A 27,328-nucleotide genomic window follows, 5' to 3' on the forward strand; every position below is an offset into this window, starting at 1 on the left:
AATTTTCCCCTTCCCCGAGGGGTCTGACCCCTCCTGCAGTAACATGCTGCAAGTCCCCCAGGACAAAGCCAACCAACACAGGGTTGCGCTGTAAATCTAACAGGCTTGCATTTAATGAATGCAATCAGTGCAAATGGGTTTACTCTCATTAGCGAGCCACTGTTGGGGTGTGCGGGGCAGGCAGCAGCATGGCGGGCAGGGAGCAACATCTCACCTACACCTTCCCTGGGTGTTCCACACCTCCTCCGGCTCAGCAGATGCTTTGGAGTTGAAACCTGGGGAAGCGAAGATGAAACAGGAGCAAATCTGGGAAATGGAGGAGAGCCAGCAAAGTATGGTGACAGCTGAGCATCGGCTGGCTCAGCACGCACAGCCTCAAACTGAGCCGGGAATCATCCGTCTGCACCAGGCCCCTACAAAACCAGAGGAAAAATTCCCCGGGCTGTGGCTCAAGAGGGGCTAAAACCCCAAGAGGATTCACTTTCCCTCACCAAAACTCCTGCCAAACCCCACAGGAGACCCCCTGACCCCACTGGGAACACCCAGCCATAACCAGGGTGGGAACCCCCCTCCCCACAGACTGCCAAAGCACAGAGCATCATCTCCAATGGCTTGAAACAAATGCAAAATTTTATTTCTCAACAAGTACACAGAGCACGTGGGATGGGGATGCGGTACATCACAACGCCGACCTCCCCAAAAACCCTGGCAGCAAAACCCATCGGCACCGGTGGGACCGACTCGGTCCCCCCACCACCAGCAACCTTGGTAGGAAAAAAAAAGTCCTTTTTTCCAGTACTCCAGATATTTTTCTTTAAAAGCCTGGGGGTAGAGCTGGATGTCATTTGATACCACGCTGGAAATACAGCATCGGGATGGAGAGATGACTGGTATTTTTGTTGCGAGGGGGGGAAACGGTCTTGGCAGGCGTTCTCTACTTGGCTAACAAAGGCGTATCTGTGTAAATATAAATACTGGGGTGAAATACCTGGCAGCACACCAATGTCAACACCATTACCAACAGAAAATAACGACCGGCAACATAAAACACCTTAAATGAGTAGTTTAGGCTAATTCAAAATTCACCCCCCCCCGACTCTTCATGCAGCTTTATTTCATCATTTATTTATTAAGAATTCGAGTTGTAAAATACGCAAGTTGTTAAAAAAATTATTACAAACCACTTCATGACAGCGTTTGAGAAGGGTTGGGGCATGAGCCCCGGGTCAGACCAGCTGCGCTTCACTCTCCGTGACGGTAAATCAGCGTTAAAAAGAAAAGACAAACCCAAGACGAGGTATTTACACATTTGCCTTGAAACACCGCGAGTGGAACCAGCTGCAGAGCAAACTACTTCATCCATCCTTCATCCTAAAGCTACGTGAGCTGTAGTAAAAAGATTGAAATATAGGGTCTGGGGGGCCGAAAGCTGGGACCATCTAGGCTACTTGTGTCATATAAATGTTCCCAGATGCCAAAAGTTTTGAGTCCAGTGTAAGAACAACTGGTCTTCTCTGTAGAAGACTAGAAAAAGAGTATGAAAAGGTAGAAAAACCAAAATGCACTTGTAACGGGCTAGAAAGATTCGCCAAAAGGTACCTAAAGACTATTGCCCTCTTGAATCCACAGGGATTTTTAAGCTGATACCTGATTCGGAACTATGGTTTAGCGGGGTCACTGCAGACCCCCCAAACCCCTATGTGACACCCACCTCATTTTGTCCACAGATCCCCAAGTTATGATTCCTAAAGTTTTCCAGGAGTGGGGGGAAGCTGGGAGGTGTATAACAGCAGAAAGGAGAGACAAGCCATGTCCGCAAAAGCATTAATCCGAGGCCAAGCCAAAAAAAAGGTGGCGTGTGTCCCCCAAAGCGCTGACAGCGGATGAACCGGACCTGGGAATAATTCCCCAGCCTGACATGGAGCTCAGGCTGCATGTAAACAAGATATCAGGCACCTCCATGAAGGGGGACAGCATCCCACCGTGGGACAGCATCCTGGTCCAGCCCCAAGGGACGGAGATGCTGGCAGGAAGCCAAAAGGGCAGGACACAGACCAAGCGAGGAGGGCAGAGGCACAGAGGTGTAGGAGAAGAGGAAAGACCCAGAAAGAAGTGGTCAACTTTGATTTTTCAGATTTCTTAGCTACCCTGCAACACCCAGGGCAGGGGCAGCCCCGTGCCTGGGGGCTGACACCCACCCTAACGCAGGAGGTATTTCAGGCACGTCTAAGGCATCGCAGGAATTGTCTTTGCTTTCAAGATCACCTTGGTTTCCTCCTTACAGCTTCTCCCACCAGCACGTGGTGTCAAACGATAGAAAAGAAAATTCTGGAGCGGATGAAAAGAGAGGAACTCTCATGCACTACCACCGAACGTCGTCACAGGAGTATGAAGCACCAACCACGACACACGATTCACTTTTACTTGCAGAGCCGAAGCTAACCATATACAAAATGTTAGAAAAGTGGGGGTCGCTAGAAACACAGAGGTGCCGACATCCTCGCTAACCCGCCGCGGGGGCCGCTCAACCCCTGTGCTACGCTACCGCCAGAAATTAAAAAGCACAAGACCAAACATTGAGTAACATTATAGTCATCTAGCCTGTTGCTATATATCTGACAACTTAAATAAAAAATAATACTTTGGAAAGGAACCAACAATATCATTCCAAGAAGGTTATACACATCCTTAGCAGTTACTTTGCTCAGCACAGCTCTGGTGCTTTAAATATGGAACAATCAAACTATTTTGTGAGCAGAAAAGTGACACAAATTTATTCTTTACATATTTTTTTTTCTTTCTAGGCAACTCTACAGACTTCAGATCTTTTGCCTTGCAATGCAGATCATCTTATTCCCCCAAAGGTGGCCAGGTTCTTTAAACATGCACATCTCTGTAGCTTCCAGGCCATATATTTTACTTATTTTTTGTTTAAATTCTGCAGACTAGCAGGTTGTCCCCGTTCCTAAAAACTCTACATCAGTGTTCAGGGTGGCCTGAGTGCCAGTCAGGCTCCTTGAGGGTTTACAGGATCACGCAGAAGAACTTCTTCTCTCTAAAGGGGTTTTCTGAGGCTGGGACAGGGGTCAATAGAGGGTCCTCCTTGGCGTGGGCTTCACAGTACGCCATCAGGTCTGCTGCTGCTTTGGACACCTGGAATGGAAAGACCCCCATGTTAGGGATGTGCTGTGCTGGGGACATCCCACCCTGAGAGGTCCCAATGGTGAGGCTGGGCTTGCAGCATCACCAACCCAACATCGTAACCTAGCCAAAAACCCAACCAACAGAAGGACATCAAGTACACAGTGGGGCTGGTTTGTCACCTCTGTGGCTGGTTTGTCACCTCCAAGCTCACCTGCCAGCGCGTGCTCCTGTGAGCATCCTTCACATCCCTCACCCATTCCCATCCTTCCCCCGACTTGATCACGGTTAGGACTGACTTCAGCGGGCACAGCATCCTCCTCATCCCTGAGCAGAGACATCCACAGCTGCTACAGCAGCGTTTTCTGCCCACAGCCACCAATTTGGCTATTTATTCAGGACACAGCAGCAGCTCCCAGGCTGCTGGAGCTGACCCTGGCCCCAGGAGGCAAGATTTTGCTTGCAAGTGCCCAGACCTGCCAGCAGCCAGCAATGGAGCATTTTTTTCCCCTAGATCGGCTGTCATGCAAAACCACCCTGGTGGAAAAGACAAATCCAAGCTTGAAGCTGATGAGCTTTCACGTGCCCAGAAGCAGCAATTCCACTGGGTTGTAGCAGAAGTGGTTGGAGTGGAGGAAGCACCTCCCAAAAATGATTGGGCTTTCCACAGGAAGAGGCTTCAAGACAACATTGCTCATAGAGTTTCCCCACTAACCTCAAGGCTGAGCACCAAGCACTGCCCAAAGGACAGTTTTAACAGCAATGGTGACAAACAGCGTGGGTTTAACCTGTTCCTAGGGTGAGACGCATCTCCCACTGCCCTAAGCCTCGGCCATCGGGATCACTTAGAGAAGCATCCTCCATAACCACCGCATCCTGGCTCCCACAATGTGGTTTTGGCAGCTGCTCAGCAGCAGGTACCACCTCGCAGCATCCCTGTGAGCCAACATCGAGCCCCAAGCCACGGTACCTTTATCCTGTCAATGTTGGCCTCCATCTTCAGCTGTTCCACCAGCTTGCGGGCTTGCGCGATGCCAGCAGTGTTGTTGCTAGCCATGGGCAGGCCAGGCGGCTTCTCCCGATGGGCTGCAGGCACAAAAACACCCAGGTGAACTCTTGCAGTTGGGCAGAGAGCTGCTCCCAGCCCTCATATCCCCCAAATGATGGGCTGGGGTTGCATGTGTGAAGCTGTCAGAGCTGAACCATGTGAACTTGTCCAGCTCTGGGTCCTCAGCACAGGACACACATGGACCTGCTGGAGAGGGGCCAGAGGAGCCACAGAAATGATCCGAGGCTGGAACAGCTCTGCTGGGAGGACAGGCTGGGAGAGCTGGGGTGTTCAGCCTGGAAAAGAGAAGCTCCAGGGAGACCTTATCACAGCCTTTCCGTACTTAAAATGGTTTATATGAAAGATGGGGACAGACTTTTCAGCAGGGCCTGTTGCCATAGGACAAGGGGTGATGGTTTTAAACTAAAGGAGGGGACATTCAGGCCAGACATGAGGAAAAAAGATTTGACACTGAGGGCGGTGAGAGCCTGGCCCAGGTTGTCCAGAGAGGTGGTGGATGAACCATCCCTGGAGACATCCCAGGCCAGGCTGGACGGGGCTCTGAGCAACCTGAGCTGGTGAAGATGTCCCTGCTCATGGCCATGAGCTTTGAAGGTCCCTTCCAACCCAAACTATTCTGTGACTCTATGAGGGTGTGAGGATGGGAGATGCAGATCTGGGCATGTCAGCCAGCATTTATTCCCATGTTTATACCGGGGCACTGAGCCACCAGCCTTTGTGGGTGTGCGGGTAGTCACAGGCTGCCAGCAACACCCTCCTGTGCCCTCCCCATTATCCCCAGAGCGGGGGATGCCCTAAGAGCCATGTGTGGAGACACCAGGACCTTCCTGCAGCAGCAGGACCACATCTGAACTGTACTTTGGCTTTTGCTGTTCTGTCAAGGGCTGTGGTGGCACCAAGGCAAACGAAACCAGAGAACAGGCTCCCCCTGAGCAGCCCTGTGCTGCTGCTGCCATGCCAGGCTCGTGCCCCTGTCCCGAGCCAGACACATCACCCAGCCCCATGCCAGTGCCCAGCGTCCCTCCAATGTCCCTTGGCCTCCCTTGCTTTGTCCCTGCTGCCAACTTGAACATTGAGATGCTAAACAGGATGCTGGAGTTTCCTGTTTCTCAAGATTTCTACCTCAGGCAGGCGGCGGGGGATGCTCATTAAGTCCACGCCATCTCGATCACGGATGCTTTCCTGTTACCTTATAACAGCCATGAGCTCCCGCAGCGGTGGCCAGAAACCCAGCATTCGACTTGCACAAGCATCAAATATTTTACAGCGGAGGCACAGCCGTGCTGTGCTGGGCCCTGCCTGGCTGGGGCTGCCTGCAAGCTCCAAAAAAAGGGGGTTTTGGGGGATGTTCTGCAACAGCAGGGCACGGCCAGCCCCCTGCCAGCCCCTCGGGTGATGGGACAAGGATGACACAGCCCTAAAATGAGGGGCTTGTGGCATTTTAGAGGGGACATCTTCAGCTGAAGCTCGTCTCAGGGGATATAAGGGTATTTCAAAAGAAACTCATTCTGGGATCTACAGAAAAAAGCAACCTGGCACTGAGCAAGGTGCCCGTGCTCTGAGGTGACCAGAGAATGATCTATGATGAGGGCAGACAGGGAGGCAGGATGAGAACCCTCCCCAGCCACCCCCCTGCCCATCAGGGAGCACAGGAGTGATTTTTTACCAGAAGCAGGTCTCTCCGGTGATTTGTGCCTCTAGGGGAAGATCTGCTCCTCTTGGCCGTTTGCTGCCTTTAAATAAAGAGAATATAAAAAAAAAAAAAAAGGAGCTGGGTTAGGTTGCTGTCATGCCATTCAACGCAATGAGAACATTATTTACGGCACCAGGAAACCCGGAGCCCTCGCAGACGCCGAGTGCCGAGTGCCGAGTGCCGTACCCCGCCGGGGAGGCAGAAAGGCTGCGGGTTTCCTTCCGTACCACCCCCCCTGCCCGCCCCAAGCCCGTCCCCCAGCGACATTATTTGTTTGCATTCGGTGAGGTTTTTCGGCACAGGAAGAGGTTTCAAGTCAAATGGGCAACTATTCAAGGCTTGTTGGCAACCAGGCTTTTAGGTGTTCCTGGGATGCAACACATCCAAAACATGCCGTGGGATGCAGGGTGAGAGGGGATGATGTGATTTAACTGTTGGAACATGTGGTGGGGTGGAGGTTGTTCCTCCCCCTCTACCCTGCCCTGGTGAGGCCACATCTGGAGTTCTGTGTCCAGTTCTGGGCTCCCGAGTTTAAGAAGGACAAGGAATTACTGGAGAGAGTCCAGCAGAGAGACACAAAGATGATGAGGAGTCTGGAGCATCTTTCTGATAAGAAGAGACTGAGAGCTGAGGCTGTTCAGCTGGAGAAGAGAAGCTGAGAGGGATCTGATCAATGCTGATCAGTATCTCAGGGTGGGTGTCAGAGGATGGACCAGACTCTGTTCAGTGGTGCCCAACAACAGGGTGAGGGGCAATGGGCACAGACTGAAACACAGGAGGGTCCATCTGAATCTGAGGAAAAACTTCTTTGCTGGGAGGTGCCAGAGCCCGGCCCAGGCTGCCCAGAGCGGGTGTGGAGTCTCCCTCTCTGAGACATTCAAACGCCCCTGGACCAACCTGTGTGATCTGCTCTGGTGATCCTGTGTGAGCAGGTGGGTTGGACTGGATGATCTCCAGAGGTCCCTTCAACCTCAACCAGTCTGTGATTCTGTGAAGACCATCCCTTTGGGAAGGCTGCCAATATCCTCCCCAGTTCACCATAGCCCCCACCACAGCTCCCACCAAGCATCCCTGCAAAGCTCTGCACCATGGCTTGAGGTTTAACTCAGGCATGTGCACTGTTTCCACACTGTTTTTTCTCAGCTCTTCACTATTTTTTTGCTGGAGTGGCTTTTGAGCAGCAGGTTACCAGGGTGCCTCTCTCCTGCTTTTGCTTTCAGTTCTCCCTGCAAAGCCACAAAGTGGGTGGCAGTGGCGGTGGCACCACGTTTCTGGTGATGTGGCAGCCAGCGCTGAGGCTGGTGGGAAAGCTGGTGCCTGTGTAGGTTCACTGAGGTGTACATCACCCAAGACACTATTGCATGGTTTGCATCCCACAGAGACTTTTCTCATGCAGCAAATGTTATTCTCTGTGATTTTGTGCCATTTCATAGAGAGGACCATGGTCTGTTCTTGCTCCAGTTGCGGGGAGTCACTTAGGGACTGAAGTTTAATGTCATGGAAGGAGGTGCAGGAGCGGGGAGAAGTGTTGAAGGCTTCTATATACTACAGCCCTGATCTTAAAAAAAATGCATCCAATAAAAAAAAATATAGATTTACATAACCAAGAAAAAGACCCTCCCCTGCTCTTACTACATCTGGCCCAAGAGGCACTCAGGTGGAAAAGAGCCCCAAAAACAAAGCTGGAGAAGACTGAGAGCCCACTGGGACAGAGCAGGGGACGTGTATGAGCACCCTGCCATGCATCAGGCTGCTGGAACGATGCTGGGGACGCAGGGACAACTCAGCCAGCTCACACGGCCATGGTGTCACCAGGAGACAGCAATGTCCCCTGGCCACGCTTGGCCCCTCTGCAGAAACCTGATGTGGGAACTGGAACCATTTTGGGGCCATCGCTGGTTATACAGCCTTTCCCTGCCATGAGCAGCTGGGCGTGCTTCCTTCAGCAGAATAACAACCAGATAGCAAATGATGCTTTGAACTGAGCCCATGAATGTCCTGAACCGAAAAACAACCCCAGCACTGCTTGGGCAGCAGCAAAGCACTTCAAGCAGCTTCTTTTATCCCAATGTGAGAACACCTGGGAGGTCGCGGAGCCACCAGGAGTAAACCCAAAGCCTTCGAAGACTTTTTGTTTGGGTTTAAGCCAAGCCAAGCTGCTAGAGCATCCTCCTCTCCCTTAACCCCCTGCGCCTCTTTACCACTAACTGCAATCAACCCAACTACACCCTGCCCCAAACCACAGCTATACGTGTATTTCAGAAATTGTTGACACTGAGGGTGGTAAAACGCTGGCCCAGGTTTCCCAGAGAGGTGGTGGATGAATCATCCCTGGAGACATCCCAGGCCAGGCTGGACGGGGCTCTGAGCAACCTGAGCTGGTGACGATGTCCCTGCTCATGGCAGGGGTGGCACTGGATGGGACTGGAAGGTCCCTTCCAACCCAAACCATTCTGTGATTCTGTGATGCATTTCTCTTCCCCAAGATCCCACAAGGTGTGGAGTTCCCTGCCACTGGACCCCATGCTGAACTAGTAAATACTTGTTAGTGGGGAGATGCCAGGAGCATCAGACTTCACACAAATTAAAACCACCCTGGATAGTATATAAATCCTCAGATCAGAGGAAAAATGAATGCAAAAGGAGCCATCACATAGGAGTCATCACTTGCGCCAGCTTTCACCACATCACTCTGATTTAGCTACAGAATCATCCTCATGTCCAGCCTGAATCTCCCCTCCTTTAGTTTAAAACCATCACCTCTTGTCCTGTTGCAACAGGCCCTGCTGAAAAGTCTGTCCCCATCTTTCTTACAGGTCCCCTCCATCTGGCAGAGCTCGGCCCCTGCCCCTAGCCATCAAAATCCCCACCTCAGAGCCAAAAATCACCGCGCTTCCCAATTTTTCCTGATGCTCCCATTGCTACAGGGCTGCTCTTGCACCCGATGCTGTTGAGCTAAACATTGCCTGCAAAGAAAAGGGTTTAATGGCACTCACAAGGGAATATGGATGGCATCTTATTTCACCTGCTTAATGGCACATGTGCCTGGATAATAGGATTCCTTCCTCAGAGCCCACAGGTTAATGAGTAAGGACGCTATTTTATTGTCATGCTAATGATGTTTAGCGTGTACAGTCCATGGTTATTGTCTCTTTTGGGCTCTGCATTGTAATTACAACTCAGGATCTTGCCAGGTTGTTTTGATACTTGTCTGTTGTGCAGAAGGGTCACGGTTTATTTACTGCATGTGGCAAGAGGCTGAATTCATTTAAAAGGATGCAAAAGTGCTTGTAATAAATTATGGACTCGGAAATTTTGCTGCTGGTTTTTTGCTATCTGGTACCTATGCTCCAAGAAAACACCTTATTTCTTGTTCTCTTTGTTTAATGAAGATCACTTGGTAGTGAAATAGTATTTTCTTCTTTCACCAGCAACAGCCATCCAAAACAGGCACCAAAAATGGAGATTTAGGGAAGGATTTGCATTAACTCAGATGGGCGAAAGGTGAGGGATGTGGGGCAACGATCCAGCATTTATGGCTGTGTCACCTCTTGGTCTGCTTGCTACAGCTTTACCTAAATCTTCAGCTTTTACCTGAAATGTAGAAGAATAAAACCCAGCCCGTGAGCAGCCCAGCTGCTGGAAACTCATTTAATTCATCAGTAAATTAATTTGTCAAGTTGCCTTCTTCTCCCCAACCAGTTCCAACCTCATGCTGCCTCCAGGCACCAGCTGCTTTGCCACCACCTTGACTGCAAAAATCAACGCAAAATGCCACATACAACCCAAAAAAAGACACTGCAAAAGGAGCATCTCTTGCCACTGGAGCAATCGAGACCTCCTGCTAAGACATGATCCTCCTCCTCCCTCCCAAACTGGGCTCCTATGGGGCTCTGGCATCCCGCAGCTGCCAGCCCTGCTTGCAAGAGTAATTAGCCTTTGTTTGTTGTGTTTGGGTGGAGACGGGATTTCTCCTAAATGTTTTTTAAAAATGCATTTTAAGGGTGATTATTTAGTCCAATTACCTTAAATAGGCAGCTGTCATTACAGAAGGGGTATCTCAAAACACACATTTTGCACTGTTCAAAGGCAGCACTAACCCTGTCTGGGACACCAGCATCCTTGCAAAGCGTTTCTTCCTGTTCTTGAAGATGCTAATGGGCATTGAGTGAGACTTCACAGGTGTCACCAGACACCTCCTGCATCTCCAGGGCTTCACAGCCATTGCCCACCCAACTGCGGTTCCTCTGTGCTTTTAAACCTGTGGATCACATCCTCTCCTGTCACCCAGTTTTCCAGACTTCTTTCACTTCCCCGTGGGTTTTTGGCAGAAAACCATTCTCCCCAAATCTCCCGGCTGAACCAAAAGGAAAAGCAGGTGGGTCTGCAGGAAAGAAACCGAAAGCACTGACATCTGCCAGAACAAAACTTTGCTGATTTTCCACCTAAAAGAGCACTGCACAGCATCACCCACCACCGAAAACAGCTCCTTTTCGAGGCGAAAGCAGGAGCTTCCCTTCTTGCTTGCCATTAAAAAGTCTCACTTTCCATCACTGATGCACCAGAATTTTCCACCCGGTTAGGAGCAAAATGAGTAGACCCCATTGAGGGCAGCCAAGATTTTGGGGAGCGCAGGGCTCAGGCTTGTTCCTACCAGGCACACATCACCCAGGATTTCTTTTTTTTAGCCAGAAAAGGTGCCAGGATGAGTATTGTAACAGTGGGATTTATTCCAGCTCTCTTTTGTGCTGGGATCGCTCCTGGCCCCTGCTCATCCCAGGGCCTGAGGCCGCATCCCAGGGGCACAAACAGGCGCAAGACCAACGTCATCCCCAGGGAGGCAAGCAGACTGTCCTCCAAAATGCCATTTTTCGCCCTAAAACTAAGTGCGATGCAGCATCCAGAACCAATAACTGTGCCGGTCAGCGGCCGGCCGGAGCGTGGGAATCCCTCATAGGGGGCTGGATGGCTTTTGAAGCCATCCTGTGGCTTTTACTAAAAACCACCACTAAAAATAGGTGGCTTGACTGAAAAATAATGACTAAATATATATAGGAAAATGTAAAAATATTGCAGACAAAAAGAAAATAGCAAAAAAGCCACATTACCAGGGGGCGGAGGCTGGTGTAGTCACATCGATCTCGACAGCAGTTGGAGACCTGGCTGGGAAAGGAGACTTAATACCACCCAAATTACATGTGTTTCATTATTTCCTTAAGCAAATAAAACATTACGAGCTAGATTTGTGCCTGTGGGCTCCCATCACACCGCTTTGCTGAGGCACAGGACTTTAATCCTCGGCAGCGGTTACAGCCACAGCTCCCAGTTCCCATCCACAGGGATTTTATTCCTTTTCCCAACATCCTTCATTTTTTTTTTCTTTCCCTTTTATACCCGATATCCAATACGGTATTTAAATCACTGACGAGCAGCTCGCATGTCGGAGCCATGCCAGCAAATAAATAAATAAATAAAAAAGGCGCCTGGGTGGGGAAAAAAAATGAGCCCGTTTCCATGGAAACAGCTCCGTTATCACACCAGTATCTGATCCCTCCTGCCAAACCGGGGCGAGGTGGAATGGGTGCCCATTTTGGCCCCGATGCTGGTGTTTTGCCAGTGTCGGTGGGTTTTGGTGCTTCCCGCTGCTCCTGCAGCGGTCGGGGAGGGTGCCTGATCTGTTCCCCATCTTAGCCTTGTGCAGCCTTATTCAGCCATATTTCACCCCAAAAAAGCAGCGCTAGGGTCAGACCCAGCCTGCCCAGCCCTGGCTTTGCCAGTAAATCTCATTATCAAGGCAAGACACGGCACAGGGAGCTGCAGCAAAGCTGTTTTTTTTTCTCTTCCCTAAATTTTGCTGGGGCATTAAATAAAGAGCTCAGCACTGGAACTGGCTTTGCAAAGCCGAGCTCAGGATGTTCCCTCCATCCACTGTGCGCTGCCAGAGCCAAGCTCATTAGTATCTGCAGCCCATAGCATGTTTTTCCATCAAGTTTGCAAGCAGTAAAGGTTTTAGCAACATCGTTCCCTTCGGAGAGCTGAGCATGTCCCAGCGCAGCCCATCAAGACTGAGGCTTCAGGACAAAACTCCTTCCCAAGAGGCAGGGACAGACCCGGGGAGGAGCAGGGGAGCTCAGCCGGGATGGAGCCAGGCGGCTCCGGTCCCATGGGGACATTTTGGCTCTCCGTCCCTTTGGCTTGGAGAAGTCACCGTCCCGTGGGCGTCACGCGAAAGTGAGACTCACAGCTTTTTATTTTCTCACAGGCATCGTAACGGTTCAAAATGAAGGCAAACAGAAACTAACCTCAACTTCCTTTTTTAAAATTTTCTTTTTAGTTTTTTGTTTGTTTGTTAAGAGATTATTGGGGTGAAGGATCAGCCACCAGACTGTATTTCTCTTCCCCAAGATCCCACAAGGTGTGGAGTTCCCTGCCACGGGACCCCATGCTGAACTAGTAAATACCATCCATAGGAAATGGTGTCTCTCTTGGCCGGGTACCATGGGGAGGGAGCACCGACCTGCTCTGGGTTTGGCACAAGGCTCCAGCACCACAAAAATGCCACCGAGGTTGTCGATCCCCGTGCTGAAGGTCAGGGGTTTAACAGCAGCATTGTAAACTGGACATTTCCAAAAAGCTGTGCAATCCCCCACCCTGCTCCAGGGCCTTCGGGGATGTACCCCTGAAAAGGAATCACAGAATCCCAGAATGTCAGGGATTGGAAGGGACCTGGAAAGCTCATCCAGTGCAATCCCCCCATGGAGCAGGAACACCCAGATGAGGTTACACAGGAAGGTGTCCAGGCGGGTTGGAATGTCTGCACAGAAGGAGACTCCACAACCTCCCTGGGCAGCCTGGGCCAGGCTCTGCCACCCTCACCAGGAACAAGTTTCTTCTCATATTTAAGTGGAACCTCCTGTGTTCCGGTTTGTACCCATTGCCCCTTGTCCTGTCGTTGGTTGTCACCAAGAAGAGCCTGGCTCCATCCTCCTGACACTCACCCTTTACATATTTATAACCATGAATGAGGTCGCCCCTCAGTCTCCTCTTCTCCAAACTAAAGAGACTTAGCTCCCTCAGCCTTTCCATTGTTTAGGGAGGATAGCCCTGGGAAAAAGTGGGGTTTTTTTCTAATGCACAAGGGACAAACCCAGCAGCACGTGCAGATCAGGCATTAGGACAATGGGTGCCCAGGGAGCTCAGTCAAATACTGGGGAACAAGGACGCCCAAAAACATGGTCCAGCGGTCCAAGCAAGCCAAGCTGCAGCCGAGCATCGCCTGCTTCCTGTGGCCCGAGTTTTCATCCTGATTAAAAACAGTCATCGCTTTGCCGACTCATTACTGACCTCTGGTCAGCCCCTTGTCCTGCTCTCCACACCCACGCACACTCGTGGTGATGCTTTCTGGGGACGAGAGGGGACAATGCCTGGAGGCGACTTATTTTTATTTTTATGAAATTTGCCTGAGAGGAGAACACGAAGCTTCGGAAACTCCCTAAAAGCGCTGGTGTTCCCCAGAAAAAAAGGGGTTTTCTGAAATGCCTCACTGGCCGCCTCCTGCAAAGTGGCACCTGTGCTGCCTAGGGTATCCCTGACTTCCCTGTTGGGCTGGAAGATGGAGACATCTCCACCAGCTTTGAAGTCCCCTCAACAGACCAAAGTAAATCCAGCACACAGATAGCCCAGTAAATACAGAAAAAGAGAAGAAGGAGAGAGCTGGGCAGAGAGGAGAAGTGCTGAGGAGGGATGTACGGATGGGTCATGCCTCACCCCAGGGTCCTGCAGGTGTTTTTGTGCAGGAGCTTGCAGGAGCCCCTGACCATTGCTCACCAGCACAGACCTCCCCTCCCAACATCCACAACAGAGCTCCCACCTTCCTTCCCCTGCCAAACCATTGTGTGGGGCTCCCCTATGGTACCACATCCTCTCGCGACTCAGTTTCCTGGATTTCTCCCCATCAGGTCCCTGAAAACCTTGGAAAAGTGGCCGTTAAGCCTCAGGGCATCACAAGCCCCCAGGTTCCTCCCAGGCTGGAGGGTTTCTGCCCTGCACAGGGGTCAGTCCATGCTGGAGCTGAGAGAATCATCACATGAGTTGGGTTGGAGGAACCTTCCAAGCTCATCCAGTGCCACCCCTGCCATGAGCAGGGACATCTTCACCAGCTCAGGTTGCTCAGAGCCCCGTCCAGCCTGGCCTGGGATGTCTCCAGGGATGGTTCATCCACCACCTCTCTGGCCAACCTGGGCCAGGCTCTCACCACCCTCAGTGTCAAAACTTTTTTCCTCATGTCTGGCCTGAATGTCCCCTCCTTTAGTTTAAAACCATCACCCCTTGTCCTATGGCAACAGGCCCTGCTGAAAAGTCTGTCCCCATCTTTCATATAAACCATTTTAAGTACGGAAAGGCTGTGATAAGGTCTCCCTGGAGCTTCTCTTCTCCAGCTGAACACCCCAACTCTCTCAGCCTGTCCTCCCAGCAGAGCTGTTCCAGGTCCACGGCACTATCTGCAGCCCTGGCCAATGCACCTTTTAACACCAGTTAAAAAACTACCCAGGTATCCTTGAAAATACTTGAGTACATTATTTTGCATTTCTACTGCAGCAATGGCCAAGGAAAGTCTAATTCCTCTTCTAAGCCACACTGTACTCACGTTATGTAACGTGGCAAACCCTTTCTTTACTATTATTCTGTCAAAATACTTATCGAGCACATGACTCTTCCCAGGCTGGACTGACCCTGATACAACCATGTCAGGGGCAGCTGGTGATAACCCAGCGCTACCAACACCCACACAATGATGCAGAAGCAGCAACTATATGATAAAAGCACGAATGAATCGACCAAATAAAAAATTCTCTTTGAAAACCTGATCACTTCTTGACTACCAAAATGCACCCCATGACTCTGTGTCCTACCACTGAAGTGGCAGCACGCTGGGTCACCCTTACTTCATGGGGTAGAAATTTTTGCTATAAAGGAGACTTTAGGTCTAGGAAAGACACACCACCTTCCAGCTGGTCAGAAAAAAGCAGAAACCCTCAAAAGAAGTTTGGGTTATTTTTCCCCCATGGAGAGAACTCTAGAAAACCAAAAGCACTCTCTAATTACAAGCAACATCATGCCTATGACTTCTCAGTTCTTTCGCTTCTTGATTCCTTCCCAAAACAAACTCAGACTGACTCTGAAATAAATTCTTTGTACACACCTTGTTCAGAAACCCCAGGAAAAATCCTTTTGTACCAGGAAAAAAAAACGATGGTTAAAGCTGCAGAGGAAGCAATGAGCTCCTGTACCAGGAAAAGGAGTTCAACATCTGTTCATACTGCTCTGAACTCCTGACCCTTAATTAAGGGAAGCAGCCAAGAGCTATTATTTCATGTTAATTAACTGACCCATTCTTGGGTTTCAGTTTTTAACATCCTGCTCTTAAGTATTTGCCAGGGTCCAGATAAAGACCTTTAAGGGAAGGTGCGAAATGAGGTTTGAAAAGGAAGAAGAACAAAGCGCTGCGAGGAAGAGGCACCACATTTCCAAAAGGATTTTGGTTTTTAGCTGTGTCAACATCACTCCCAAAGGGACAACCCCCCCTGAGCCTCACCCAAAGCCACCCTGAATTCAATGCCACCATGATTTACCATCGATGCACCTGTCAGTGTGGGGGTACAACCACCCCGAAGGAATCAGGGCAAGCCACCGAGTTGCCCTGATTTGGCTAAAATGGCACATTTTTGGGGGACAACCACCCCATAATACCAGGAAATCGGAAGGAGCGTGTGGATTTTGCAGTAGCTCCCGCCACGGTGCCATGCTGCTGGGTCCACCCTGCTGCAAAACGCCTTTCAGCTAAAATAAAACCAAAACCGCTCCTTTATTTTATGGCACAAGAGCCTCGCCGTGCCTTTTCACCCAGATAACTTCTGCAGCACGTGAAACCCTCAGCAGCAGAAACCATTGCAACCAGAAATCATTCTCCCATGATTTCACCCCAATCAAACCTTTATTAGAATTTTATTTTAAGTAACACTCACACAAAGCCTCATAACCCTTCTCCAGCCGCTGGGAATCACCCAACAAGTTACATCAGCAAAGAAACAACCCCGTTAACCATCCCATTAGTTTAAGCCCCTCCAGGAATTACCTTAGACTGCTTTAATTAGGTATCCACCGTACAAAAGAATTAATTAATTAGTGATAAGCACCTGAACCACATTACTCATAAGGTTCTATTTCAAGCTTCAAATACAGCAAACAGGTCACAGCTATAGCAAAGCCCTGGTGCTGCTGCCGGGTATTTCTCTTCCCATCCCTGCCAAAGCAGCAAGGCTGGGAACTTCTTTTTTATCCTTCTTTATGTCATTTTATCTAATTTTCAGGTTTTTCCCAGCATCCAGAGCTGGTGTCTTTAGATCCACTGCTCAAATAGTGGCTGTACCACGCAGAGATGGGAGAGCTTTGTAATTAATTTTGGAGGTTTGCTGTGCTTTAGGCATGGGGTGTGGGGGAAGAAAATCCTGTATTTGCAGCTACAGTTACCCTGCGAAAGTTTCACTACAAAGCTGTTGCGCTACGGCATCACTAAGACACCCCTTAAATGAGTAAAGCGCTTGCTGGTGGCCAGATCCCAAGCTGCGGGTGGAGGATCACCACTAAATGTGGGCGATTTTAGCAGGTTTCTGAGGGGAAAAAGAGAGAGAAAAAAAAATCCCTGCGCGATTCTGTATGTTCACAATTGATAATTTCGAAGAGTAATTTATTGTGCTGACCAGATTTCATGGCCTGTGATCTCCCCACTGGCAAACTTGGGGCTACCAGGGGGTTTTCTCTGAGCTGATGGTCCAGGGCAGGGTTGCAGAGCCCTGGCAGTGCTGCAAACCGGGTTAGCTGGGGAGAAGTAGGTTGCTCCTCTGTCCTCGGTTGGTGAGCTGACCCATATTATCTCAATCAAATTTAACTTCTGTGGCCTGCTGCTGCCTCTGCTTTTTTTTTTTTTTTCTCCTGTAACCTAATGCATTTTGGTCTAAAGTAGGACCTGGTTATGGAGACAGCGAGTACCCCCGGGTCCGTCCCGCTGTGATGAGGAGGGCACGGCCACTGTGGCAGAATTGGGACAGGGGCATGGCGGGGAATGGAGAAGCTGCAGCTTCCCCCAGCTCAGCCCTGACCCACCTGCGTTTCTCCTCACCACAATGCTTCTGCAAAACTGAAAAATCTGCTCTTATCCTTCTGATCTGCACCCTTGGAGCCTTTCCCATGCTATTCCCCCAGCTTGTGAACCTATCTCCATCCTCACCCCCCTCCGGCACGCTCATCGCTTACTAACCTCTGCAAACAACATTCTTGGTTTTCCCATGGAGCCCAAAACCCCCAAATCAGCCCGTTTTCTCTTTAAAATGCACGCAAAGCATCCCTGCCACGCTTCCTGCTGAGTCAACGGCCCTGCTTTCACCACCAGCCCTTATTCCGGCGATATCGTGAAATGACACATGCTCAGCAAACACCGATATAACGCAGACGGGAGGAGAACGCCACCCTAGAGCTGCGAGCCTGGGCGGTGTTTTTACACTTGCAATCTCAAGCATTGAAGAAAAAAAATATATATATATTTATACATATATATATATATATATAAACCCAAAGAAACTGCAAAGCCGGAATAAGCAGCACAAGACGGCGTTACTCACGCTGGCTCGCCCTTCCCTCCTGTGCATCGATACCTCCTGTGCTGGAGATCAATCCGTCCCAGCCGTGCCACCAGCACCACGTGCTTCATTTATCCCCCTCCCCGTGCTCACTCCTGGAGCTTTAATCCTTCTGCCAAACAAGCCGGAGCCATCGAATTTGGGCTCCACGAGCTGCTTTCCCAAGGGCAAGTGCCTTTCCCTGCCTCCCTGGCTGCTGGGAAACCTCAGCTCTGGGCTGTGTTTTCTATATTGCTTTCTATATTTTTCGGTTGCTTTCTGTATTTTTTTCCCAGAGTGATTTATGAAAACCAATGAAGGTTCTTTGGGGGGGCTGGCTTTTGGTTCCAGGTAGGGTGGAGGAGAAGCATCGATTCACAGCCAGCCTAACTTTTATGGCAATTAATGGAAACACACAGGGTTTAGAATTAGGCTTAAAAAAAAAATCAGTGCCTACCTTATTTGCTGCTTATACCTCTCCATAAGCCTGGGTTGTTGCACGAAAATCATCTTTTTATAACCCCCCGACATGGTGCAAGGGAGGACACAGGGTCCCCCCCACTGGGGAGCACCGGACATGAAAACAAACCCCCCAAGCGAGGATGTGAGGCTGAGCAGCAATTATATTAAATCAGCTGATAAATAATGCAACGTCTTTTGATGGTACCAACCCTGCGAGTGCCGCACAAACACCATCGTGTCTCCACAATATTAAAAATACAAGGGATGAAGTGCAATCAGGTCGGTGTGACTTGAATAATTGAACCTAAAGCCCTAGGAAAAGGTTGTCCTTGGGGTACGCCAGAACCACTGGACCACACTGCCTCTTCATGAGGTCCTACACAAAGGGATGGACTTTACCAGACCTGGTCAATGTTCGACACTTTCCCATCCAAGGTGAGAGACCTCTGCTTGGGCTCTTTCCAGCCTGAGCAGAACTGCTCAAGCTGCAGACATGGTCATGGGGACTATCTGTCATAGAATCATAGCGCAGTAGAATCATTTGGGTTGGAAAAGACCCTCGGGATTATCGAGTCCAACCGCTAACCCAACCTTAGCATCAGTCCATGTCCCTAAGAACCTCATATACATGTCTGTTCAACCCCTCCAGGGATGGTGAGACCACTACTGCCCTGGGAAGCCCGTTCCAATGCCCAACAACCCATTCTGGGAGGAAATTTTTTCCCAATATCCACCCTAAATTAGAAGAGCTCTGAACAGGTTTGCAGGCTGTGGATAGCTGATGATCCCCTAAAGACCTCAAACCTCTACAGACCTAATGAGGGAGTAGGAAGTCCACAAGAAGGCATGTAGAGATATGGAGGAGACTTGGCCATGTTTCTGCATGACACCCTGGAGCCACCTGAACCCACATGGACTTATACAATGTGTAGATGAAGTTCTTAGGGACATGGTTTAGAGGTGGCCTTGGCAGTGTTGGGTTAACAGTTGAACTTGATGATCTTAAAGGTCTTTTTCAACCAAAATGATTCTAGGATTCCGTGATGCCCATGGGGACAGCATCAATCTGCCCATGGCATTGGCCCTACTCTGAGCAGGAGATGGGACCAAAGACCTCTAGAGGCCCCCTCCAACCTAAATGAGTCACTGACCAGACTGGTTCGTTTACTCACTGGAAAGTCCCTGAAGGATACAGAAAACAACACAAAAATGAAGGGGCGGTGGCACAAATCTTTGAGCATCTCTCTCCATAGCCACCGGCTCCAAGGACTGACATGTACCAGCCTGGTGAAAGGAAAAACCACAGCCAGAGTCTTCTTATACAATATATCTTCACAGCACAGGCTATCAACGGCCTGAACTTCACCTCCACAAACAGACAGCCCGCTCCTTTATCCCCATTCAAGATGTCTTGGAGTGGTAATCGTCTTGCCATGCTCTTCATCCAGCTCCTGCCAAACATGGGTCGAATTCAAGAGCTGATAAAAGCAGAAGTTACCCTTGGAGCCAACACAACAACAATGCAAGTGAGATAAAACTGCACGACATACCAATGGAGCATCCTCCAGAGCTGGTAAAGAAGCCAAAATCCAACCATGAAGGGAAAACCCAACCTCCTCATACAAAAGGGGCCACAGGCAAGGAAGCCTCCACTGTGCAAATATGATGGTTGGAGGTTTTCATAGAATCACAGAATAGTTTGGGCTGGAAGGCACCTTCCCAGCTCATCCAGTGCCACCCCTGCCATGAGCAGGGACATCTTCACCAGCTCAGGTTGCTCAGAGCCCCGTCCAGCCTGGCCTGGGATGTCTCCAGGGATGGTTCATCCACCACCTCTCTGCCCAACCTGGGCAAGGCTCTCACCACCCCCAGGGGTAAAAATTTCTTCCTCATGTCCAGCCTGAATCTCCCCTCCTTTAGTTTAAAAACACCACCCTTGTCCTATGGCAACAGGCCCTGCTGAAGACACCTGCTGGGACCCCAGGAAGGAGGACATGTCCCACAGAAGATCTGCTGTCCTGGAGCAGCTCAGGGCTCATGGGAGCTTCACTGGGTGGTGGAGGGGAAGCACCAGCCCCAGACACCTCCCATGAGCAGCTGTGGTCGGAGCAGCAAACAGCACCGCTCCGCTAAAGAGAAGCTTTATGGACATCACGAGAGGTCTGGTTTTGTCAGATAAGAAGAAGGAACAGGAAATGTCACGAGGCTGACTACCAAGCAGCTACAGATTTGAGTCCGTCTACCTCCAGGATGACTAATGAGCTTTGTGCCAATCCTGGAATGTTCACTTCAGAGCTTCCCAAGGCTGCAGAGAGGAAAGACCCATAATAAACTCACTTCTAACACATACCAGCACTAGGGCTGCCTGTGGCTTAGAAAAATGGGTACTGAGTATTTCTCCTGGTGCTTTGGTGCCCGTGAGACTCGGACCAAGGTCCTGTTGTATCTTCATCTGAGATGACTCTTTCCAGAGGCAAAAGGCAGACAGGATCTGGTAGAAAGGTCTGGGAGCATCAATACAGTGAGGATACGGTGCCCCTAGGCTCCATGAGTGCACAGGGATCTCCAGGGACATTCAGCCTTTCCCCAAAACCATAAATTTCAACGAGCTGGATGCAGCCCATACCTAAGGAGCCACTAGCACCATATTGAACTGACAAGATGGCTGCAGGCACTGGGGACACACTAATCCCCATCAGAATGCTGGCTGCAGATGTGAAAGCAAAAGAAGCAGCAAGGAAGGGGGTCTCCTCAATTCGCCCCCCATATTTCTCCTGCCCCACAGTGCCCCCTGTGTGATTATCATAGAATCATTGAATGGTTTGGGTTGGAAGGGGCATTCAAAGCTCATCCAGTGCCACCCCTGCCATGAGCAGGGACATCTCCACCAGCTCAGGTTGCTCAGAGCCCTGTCCAGCCTGGCCAGGGATGTCTCCAGGGATGGGGCACCCACCACCTCTCTAGCCAACCTGGGCCAGGCTCTCACCATCCTTGGTTGGCCCAAGGCTCTCAGCAGGGCACACAGCCCTAACTCCATGAGCAGATGATGGATGGTTATTTACTCTCCTGCACCCTTGACACTGCTCCTCCCAAGGTCTGGTTGAGAAGAAACACGTCAAAATGGAGAACAAACTCTTGCGAGGTGATTTCTGCCTTGAAATGGCTCATGTGTCACCTTCCTCCTGCTGACAGGACTGGGAAGAGCAAGCTGAAGCCCTGGCCCCCCACCCCAATTTGTCTGCTTATCACCATCCCCCTCTGATTGGCCAGAGAGGTGGTGGCTGAACCATCCCTGGAGACATCCCAGGCCAGGCTGGACGGGGCTCTGAGCAACCTGAGCTGGTGAAGATGTCCCTGCTCATGGCAGGGGGGGCACTGGATGAGCTTGGAAGGTCTCTTCCAACCCAAACTATTCTGTGATTCTATGAGGGTTGTGACATGCAGGGACATGCTGGCACTGTCCTGCCATCCCCCATTGACAACAGGATCAGGAAGATACATTCCTTGCACCCCTCTCACACTCAAGATCCATTCCCCGACTCCCAACACATTCTTTATCCTCCTCTCTCCTGTCACTGCACCTGCTCCACAGCAACACCAAAGACACCAGGACTGAAAAGGAATTAAACCAATAACGAGCATCTCACACCTGCTGGCAACTGGTGCTTTCTTACCCAAAATGGCCCAAAAAGCACAACTCCTCCACACTCACAGTTAGTGCAACATGCTCAGTCTGCAGGAATTCACAGCTACAGGGGGTTTTAAGACAAGTAAACTTGAAGCATCACGGAATAGTTTGTGTTCAAGGGACCCTCAAAGCTCATCTAGTGCAACCCCTGCCTTGAGCAGGGACATCTTCAGTATCTCCCTTCAGGGGATCCCCCCCTCGGGCTCCTGACTCTGGGATGCCTGCCTGTGCTCCCTGTGCTGTCCCAGGGAGATGCTGCAAGAGGCTAAATGCACTTGAACTTCATCCAGCTTCAGCTCCCAGTTTCTCCTGTGGGACACAGCTCAGATGGGAACAAGAGAGTAAACACGGCTGTTCTGTGTCCCTGCAGATGCTGGCAGGTGCATGGGGACACCCTGACACAGAGAGGCGTGACAGCACTGAAACGACCCCGCTCTAATTAGCACACAAACACACCCAAACCCTGTCACTATTTTCCCTGAGGTGCCAGCCAGGGAGTGCTGGGGCACAAAGGTTTCTTAACACCAACTTACTCCGGGCATCTTCTACAATTAGGTCTGTGTCTCTGCGCAGAGGTGGTGGCATAGGGCACAGATGTCCCCATGGTCCCCAGCTGCAGCTGGTGGCTCAGCCCACAGGGATGGGGCCAGGCAGCTCAGACCAGAGCAGGCAGCAGCCAGGCTTTGTTTGGGGCTGAGTTTTAGTCTCCCCGGTTGGGAGGATGCTGAAGGCGGCAAGAGGAGGGATGCCGAGCAGCACAGCAATGCAGTGGCGTTTGCAGCAGGGACATCCCATGCTGTGCGAGGGATTTTTACCCTTTGGTGGGATGGTGTGTGATGTAGTTTGGAGCACTGATGAAGGTTCCCAGACGAGCTCCAAGGCCTGGGCAAGGCTGCTTGTTTCCACCCAAACTTGTCCCTCTTACAAACCCAGCTGCCCAGCCAGGACCTTCCCAGCCAGGAGAGCCGCTCGTAGGGAGCATCACAGGAGGGACAGAGCCAACTTTCCTTCCCAAAGCCCCCAGGAGAGAAAGTGAGGGCAGGAAAATAAACCTGTTAAACCAAGACACTGACTCAGTTAAAGGAGATTACCCACCACAGCAGCACCTCCACCCTGCACTGGCTACCAGGGTGTCCTACCATGCCGACTACAGCACTTTGGGCTTCACATCAGCACCCCTAAGAATAACCAACCCCTCATTGCATCTCAGCAGGCTTTGGGATGCTGAACGAAAACATGACTGGCTACCAGAGACCTCCCCATGATGCTGGTACCCACCAACCACCACCCGGTTACACCTGGACCTTCTCTTGGATAAACTAATTAGCCCGAGTTAACAATGATGATGACAGACAACGGGGGAAGAAAATTGCTGTGTGACAAGCAAGGGAAGGACAAGATAAGGTGAAAACTAATTGTGTTTGGTAGGATAAGCAGGTCCTGGTGCAGCTGCCGCCCAGGAATTGTCAAGGGTTTCTCAACTGCATGTGAATAGCAAGGTGGTGATTTGTTTAAGGTTTGGTACGATGCCATTTCAGGGATTATTTTTTTTCCCCCTGAGCCTATGAAAAATTGTGTTTGGTGTCTGAAGTCCATCATGCCTACGTGAAATGCAGGAGATCATTATTTTAGATTTCAGCCTCAGCACGGCTGCATCCTCGCCCAGACCAGGGGCGCCTGCATCCAGCTCCCGCTGCCTCCCAGCCCGCACAGCGCTGGCGATTCGCTTACCCAGCTCTGATCGAAGACATCATTAATTAATCACTGGCCTGACCCAACGCCCAGGCTCAACAGACACCATCCCAGTGACCCCAAATAGGTTTTGGAGCAAGCCCTACTTCTCCACAGAGCCAAATCTGTGTCCTCCCAGCAGCTGGAGCCCATCCCTCTCCCCAGCTCAGACCTGCCTCAAAATGGGGTGAGTGCCAAGCAGCTCATGCCAAGCATGTGTGGAAAACCAGGAGAGAAGCCCGTGCTCCTCCGCACCCATCATGCACTCACCTCCAGCAGCAGAAGCAGGAACCCCCCCTTTTCATTTCTCCCCATGAGTTTGGCGGAGGCAAAGCTGCTCCTGTGCTTTAAATGACCATTTTGGGGGGTGTTTACACCATGCATGTTGCACACAGAATCAAAAAATATGCATGAAGAAGGGCAGAAGCCCCACTGGAAGTGAACAGGTGATAAAACTGTGCAAGGACAAGCACAAAAATCCCCTTGCCAATGAACCGTGGGGCAGCATCTCCTCCTGCCCTTCATCCCATCCCTTCTCCCAACAGCCGCTGCGACCCCACGAAGTGGCTGAGCAAGAAACCAGAGGGGGAGAAATAGCGAGAAAAGAGACTGAAAAGCAAGAAAAATTGAAAACCCACCCTCATCCCTTAGCTAGTTCCTCCCTCTTCTGCACGGGCTGTGAATGCACATGGCTGCATCCTGCTCCTGCATCCTGCTTCGGGCCCAATAGTGAAACGCTCGGAGAAGTCATGCTGAGAACCGACACAACTCATGCCTAAAATAGTGCTTTTCCCAGGGCAAACCCCCTTTTCCCAACCCAAAACAGGGTGATGAGGTGGCAGGAGAGAACAGGTGGTGCAGCCTCCTGGTCCCTGGTGACAGCACATGTGTCACGAGCATGCCAGCCTCGAGCATCCTGGCACTGACACATGGGATGGAGAGGAGCAGCCACCCCAGTAGGCACTTTTGGGGGGTGCAAGGGTTCACAGGCCTCCAGCGCCAGCTCACCAGCCCAAATTACTATGGTAACAACCTGCCACGGTGCCTGACTGTCCTCCTTCGGTGACTCACTGGGTTTCAAAATGAAAAGCGGTGCCTCAGATGCTGCTGTTCGGAGACCAAAGCACTGGAAGCCCAGTGGGCATATCTATGAGGCCACTGAGTAGGAAGGCATTGCCCACCCTTGCAAAGTTTGGCTTTTTCTGGCATTTTCTGCTCACAGCCGCCCCGGTGCAGGGTGGCAAAGCAGCAGGCTGGCTTGGGGATTAAAAATAATAATAATAATAATAATAATAATAATAGAGCTTCATCTCCAGCTTGCAGGCATCTACCCACCGGGAATCCTGTGAGAAAATGCAATGAGCATCCTTAATGCCAGTCCATGTGTTGCTGGGAGCAAAGCTGGCACCTCCCAGGGAATCTGGGAGAGAGGATGGGCATGTGCAGGCACCATGTTAGTGGTGGGGGGGTCCTGTGGGTCCCCCAAGTTGGGGATACCCCATTTCAGAGGTGATGCTGACTCCTGTCATCATCCAGGCAACGCTGAGCCCACCAAGCTCATGTCACAGGTGAGCAGCCCGCTGCACCAGCGGCAACAAGCAGCAGCCTCTGCTTCCTCTTGCATGCAAATACAAGGCTGAAAAAGCCAAAATAAAAGCAGCAAAACTGGTGCCAAGGTAGCAGGATGGCTGATGCCCAGCCCTGCAGGGCTGGGACAGGATGGGGCAGAGCCACATGCCCTCATACCCCACAACACGGGTTGAGAAAAGCCCCATTATAACACAAGGAACACCTCGAAGCATCCTCCTGGAGAAAGGCTTCACCCCGGGGCTTTCTTGGCCATAATTAATTGAGTCCTATTTCAATCCAGCCAGCGGCCATATGGTAGAAAAGAGGATTAAAATCGCATGCTCCAGCTGCATTGAGGGAAATCCAGTTATAAGGGAAAAAAATCCTCCGTGCCTGGCCCCAGCCTGCTGCCAGGGTACATGCCACCCCTTTTCCTCCCATAGCCGGGGAGTGCAGGATCACTGGCAGAGCAGCGGTTATATGGAAATTTGAGGGCCTAGAGGGAAACAGGGAAATAAATAACACACGGGACCTGCAGTGATGCCCGGCCCTGCACGCAGCAGGTACAGCAGTGGCAGATAACACACGCCCTGGGTCACTACCCTTCAGGGTAGCATGCTTTAAGTTCATTAGTAACTCATTAGTAATGGGTGGGGTTTCACTGCGCTTCAAGCTTTATCTTAAATATAAATCTATTTTCCACCAAGCAGGCAAGAAGGCAAAAGTTTTTTTGCTGGATTCCCTCCCCTCTCAGGCAAGAGAGCACCCTGGACCGGGTTTCCCCGAGCACATCTTCCCGGCTGACCAGCGGTATTCCCAGCGTTACCGTACCCAAAGCGCTCATCCCACAAACCACCGCTGGGAAAAATAAGGATTTTCGATGGAAATGATGTGGAGAGGGACAGCACCTCGGGGATGGCGCGGTGGGGTGTGGGGTGCCCCTCCGCCTGCGTGGCCGTCACCCCCAAACCCACCCCCCAAGCCAGGCTCAGGGCAAATCCATCCCAGCTGAGGTTCCCTGCAGGGATTTGGGGTTGGGAAAGTCTCACCCTTCTTTCCCAGGGAGAAAAAAACAGAGAAAGCAAGAACACTACGTCTCATTCATCGGCAGAAAAAGCCTTTCCTGTGATGGCAAATCAGTTGATTAACTGAGGATCAAATCCTCTAAATCAAACCTTTGTTGGGGAGACTGAACTCTCGGTGCCAGGTACCTTCCCCCGGTCACCCCCCGAGGGACCGGGGACCCCCCGCAGGTGCCATCGCCACCCGGGTCCCCGTGGGGCGGGGGTGACGCGGGGATTGCCACCCGGGGGGAATTTGGGGGAGATTTGTTGCTGATTTTACAGCGGTTCGGGGGCCTAGGGGGGTTACTGGGGACCGCCCAGCCCAGCTCCAGCGTATCCAGTGCTCCCAGTTCCCCCCAGCCCCGGTTTTCCCACCCGTGCCCGGCGGTACCTGGTGGCGGGCGGTGCTGCCCCGAGTCCCCCGCGGGGCGGGCGGCGGCGGCGGGACGGATGGAGGGAGGGATGGATGGATGGACGGAGGGAGGGAAGGATGGATGGAGGCAGGAGGAGGGGGGTCAGCAGCAGCCCCGAGCGGCGAGTCCCCACCCAGCTTTGTCTGCGCTCATCCCTCTGCCTACAGGAAGCGGCTCGGCCCCGACTTCCTCCTCCTCCTCCTCTTGCTGCTGCTGCTGCTCCTCTCCGGTCCCCCGGGTTCTGCAGATCGCGTTTCTCCAGACCCCCCTGCCCCTCAGCGTGCCTCAGGCCCTCGCCCTGTCTCTGCCCCACAACCCTCCCACCCGCACCGCGTACCCCCATCCTGCACCCCGCACGCCCATCCCTGCACTCCACAACCCCCCTCATAGAATCACAGGGTTAAAAGGGATACACAAGGATCATTCAGTCCAACTCCTGTCCCTGCATAGGAGGACAACCCCAAAATTCACACCATGAACATAACTCAACCCCCTGCACCCCACAACCCCCCTGCACCCATCCCACACCCTGCACCCCACACATATCCACATATCGCCCCTTCGCACCCCATCACACACTCTGTACTCCATAAACCCATCCCTTCATCCACAGCCCCCCTGCACCCCACACCCCCATTTCTGCACCCATCACAAACCCTGCATCCCGCATGCCCATCCCTGCACCCACACCCCCCTGCACCCAGCCCTGCCCCCCCCTTCCCCGCCCTGCGCCACCTCACAGCTCCAACACCCCATGACTGGATCCCCTCTTCTGCCCCCTGAACCCCCTAATGCTCACACCTCTGCCCTGATATGGGGCACC

The 27,328-nt window shown here is 51.4% G+C and overlaps 1 protein-coding gene across 3 annotated transcripts; it reads right to left on the minus strand.

Moving 5' to 3' along the window:
• Positions 1–612: 612 nt before the first annotated feature.
• GNG2 (G protein subunit gamma 2) lies at positions 613–26,690 on the minus strand. Of its 3 annotated transcripts, XM_082058391.1 has the most exons (5): positions 26,484–26,690; positions 11,012–11,062; positions 5,877–5,943; positions 4,112–4,227; positions 613–3,153 (listed from the first exon to the last, which is right to left on the minus strand). In XM_082058391.1, exons 4-5 carry the CDS (start codon positions 4,196–4,198, stop codon positions 3,025–3,027), a joined length of 216 nt encoding a protein of 71 aa, XP_081914517.1. In that variant the 5' UTR covers positions 4,199–4,227; positions 5,877–5,943; positions 11,012–11,062; positions 26,484–26,690; the 3' UTR covers positions 613–3,024. The 3 variants fall into 3 exon arrangements, with proteins under 3 accessions (XP_081914517.1, XP_081914515.1, XP_081914516.1); XM_082058389.1 differs by lacking the exon at positions 11,012–11,062 and having other exon boundaries at positions 26,484–26,689; XM_082058390.1 differs by lacking the exons at positions 11,012–11,062; positions 26,484–26,690 and adding an exon at positions 17,582–17,656.
• Between the last annotated feature and the right edge of the window lie 638 nt (positions 26,691–27,328).

This window comes from Streptopelia decaocto (genome assembly GCF_964273445.1).
Source record: "Streptopelia decaocto genome assembly, chromosome: 7".
Lineage (NCBI taxonomy): Eukaryota > Metazoa > Chordata > Aves > Columbiformes > Columbidae > Streptopelia > Streptopelia decaocto.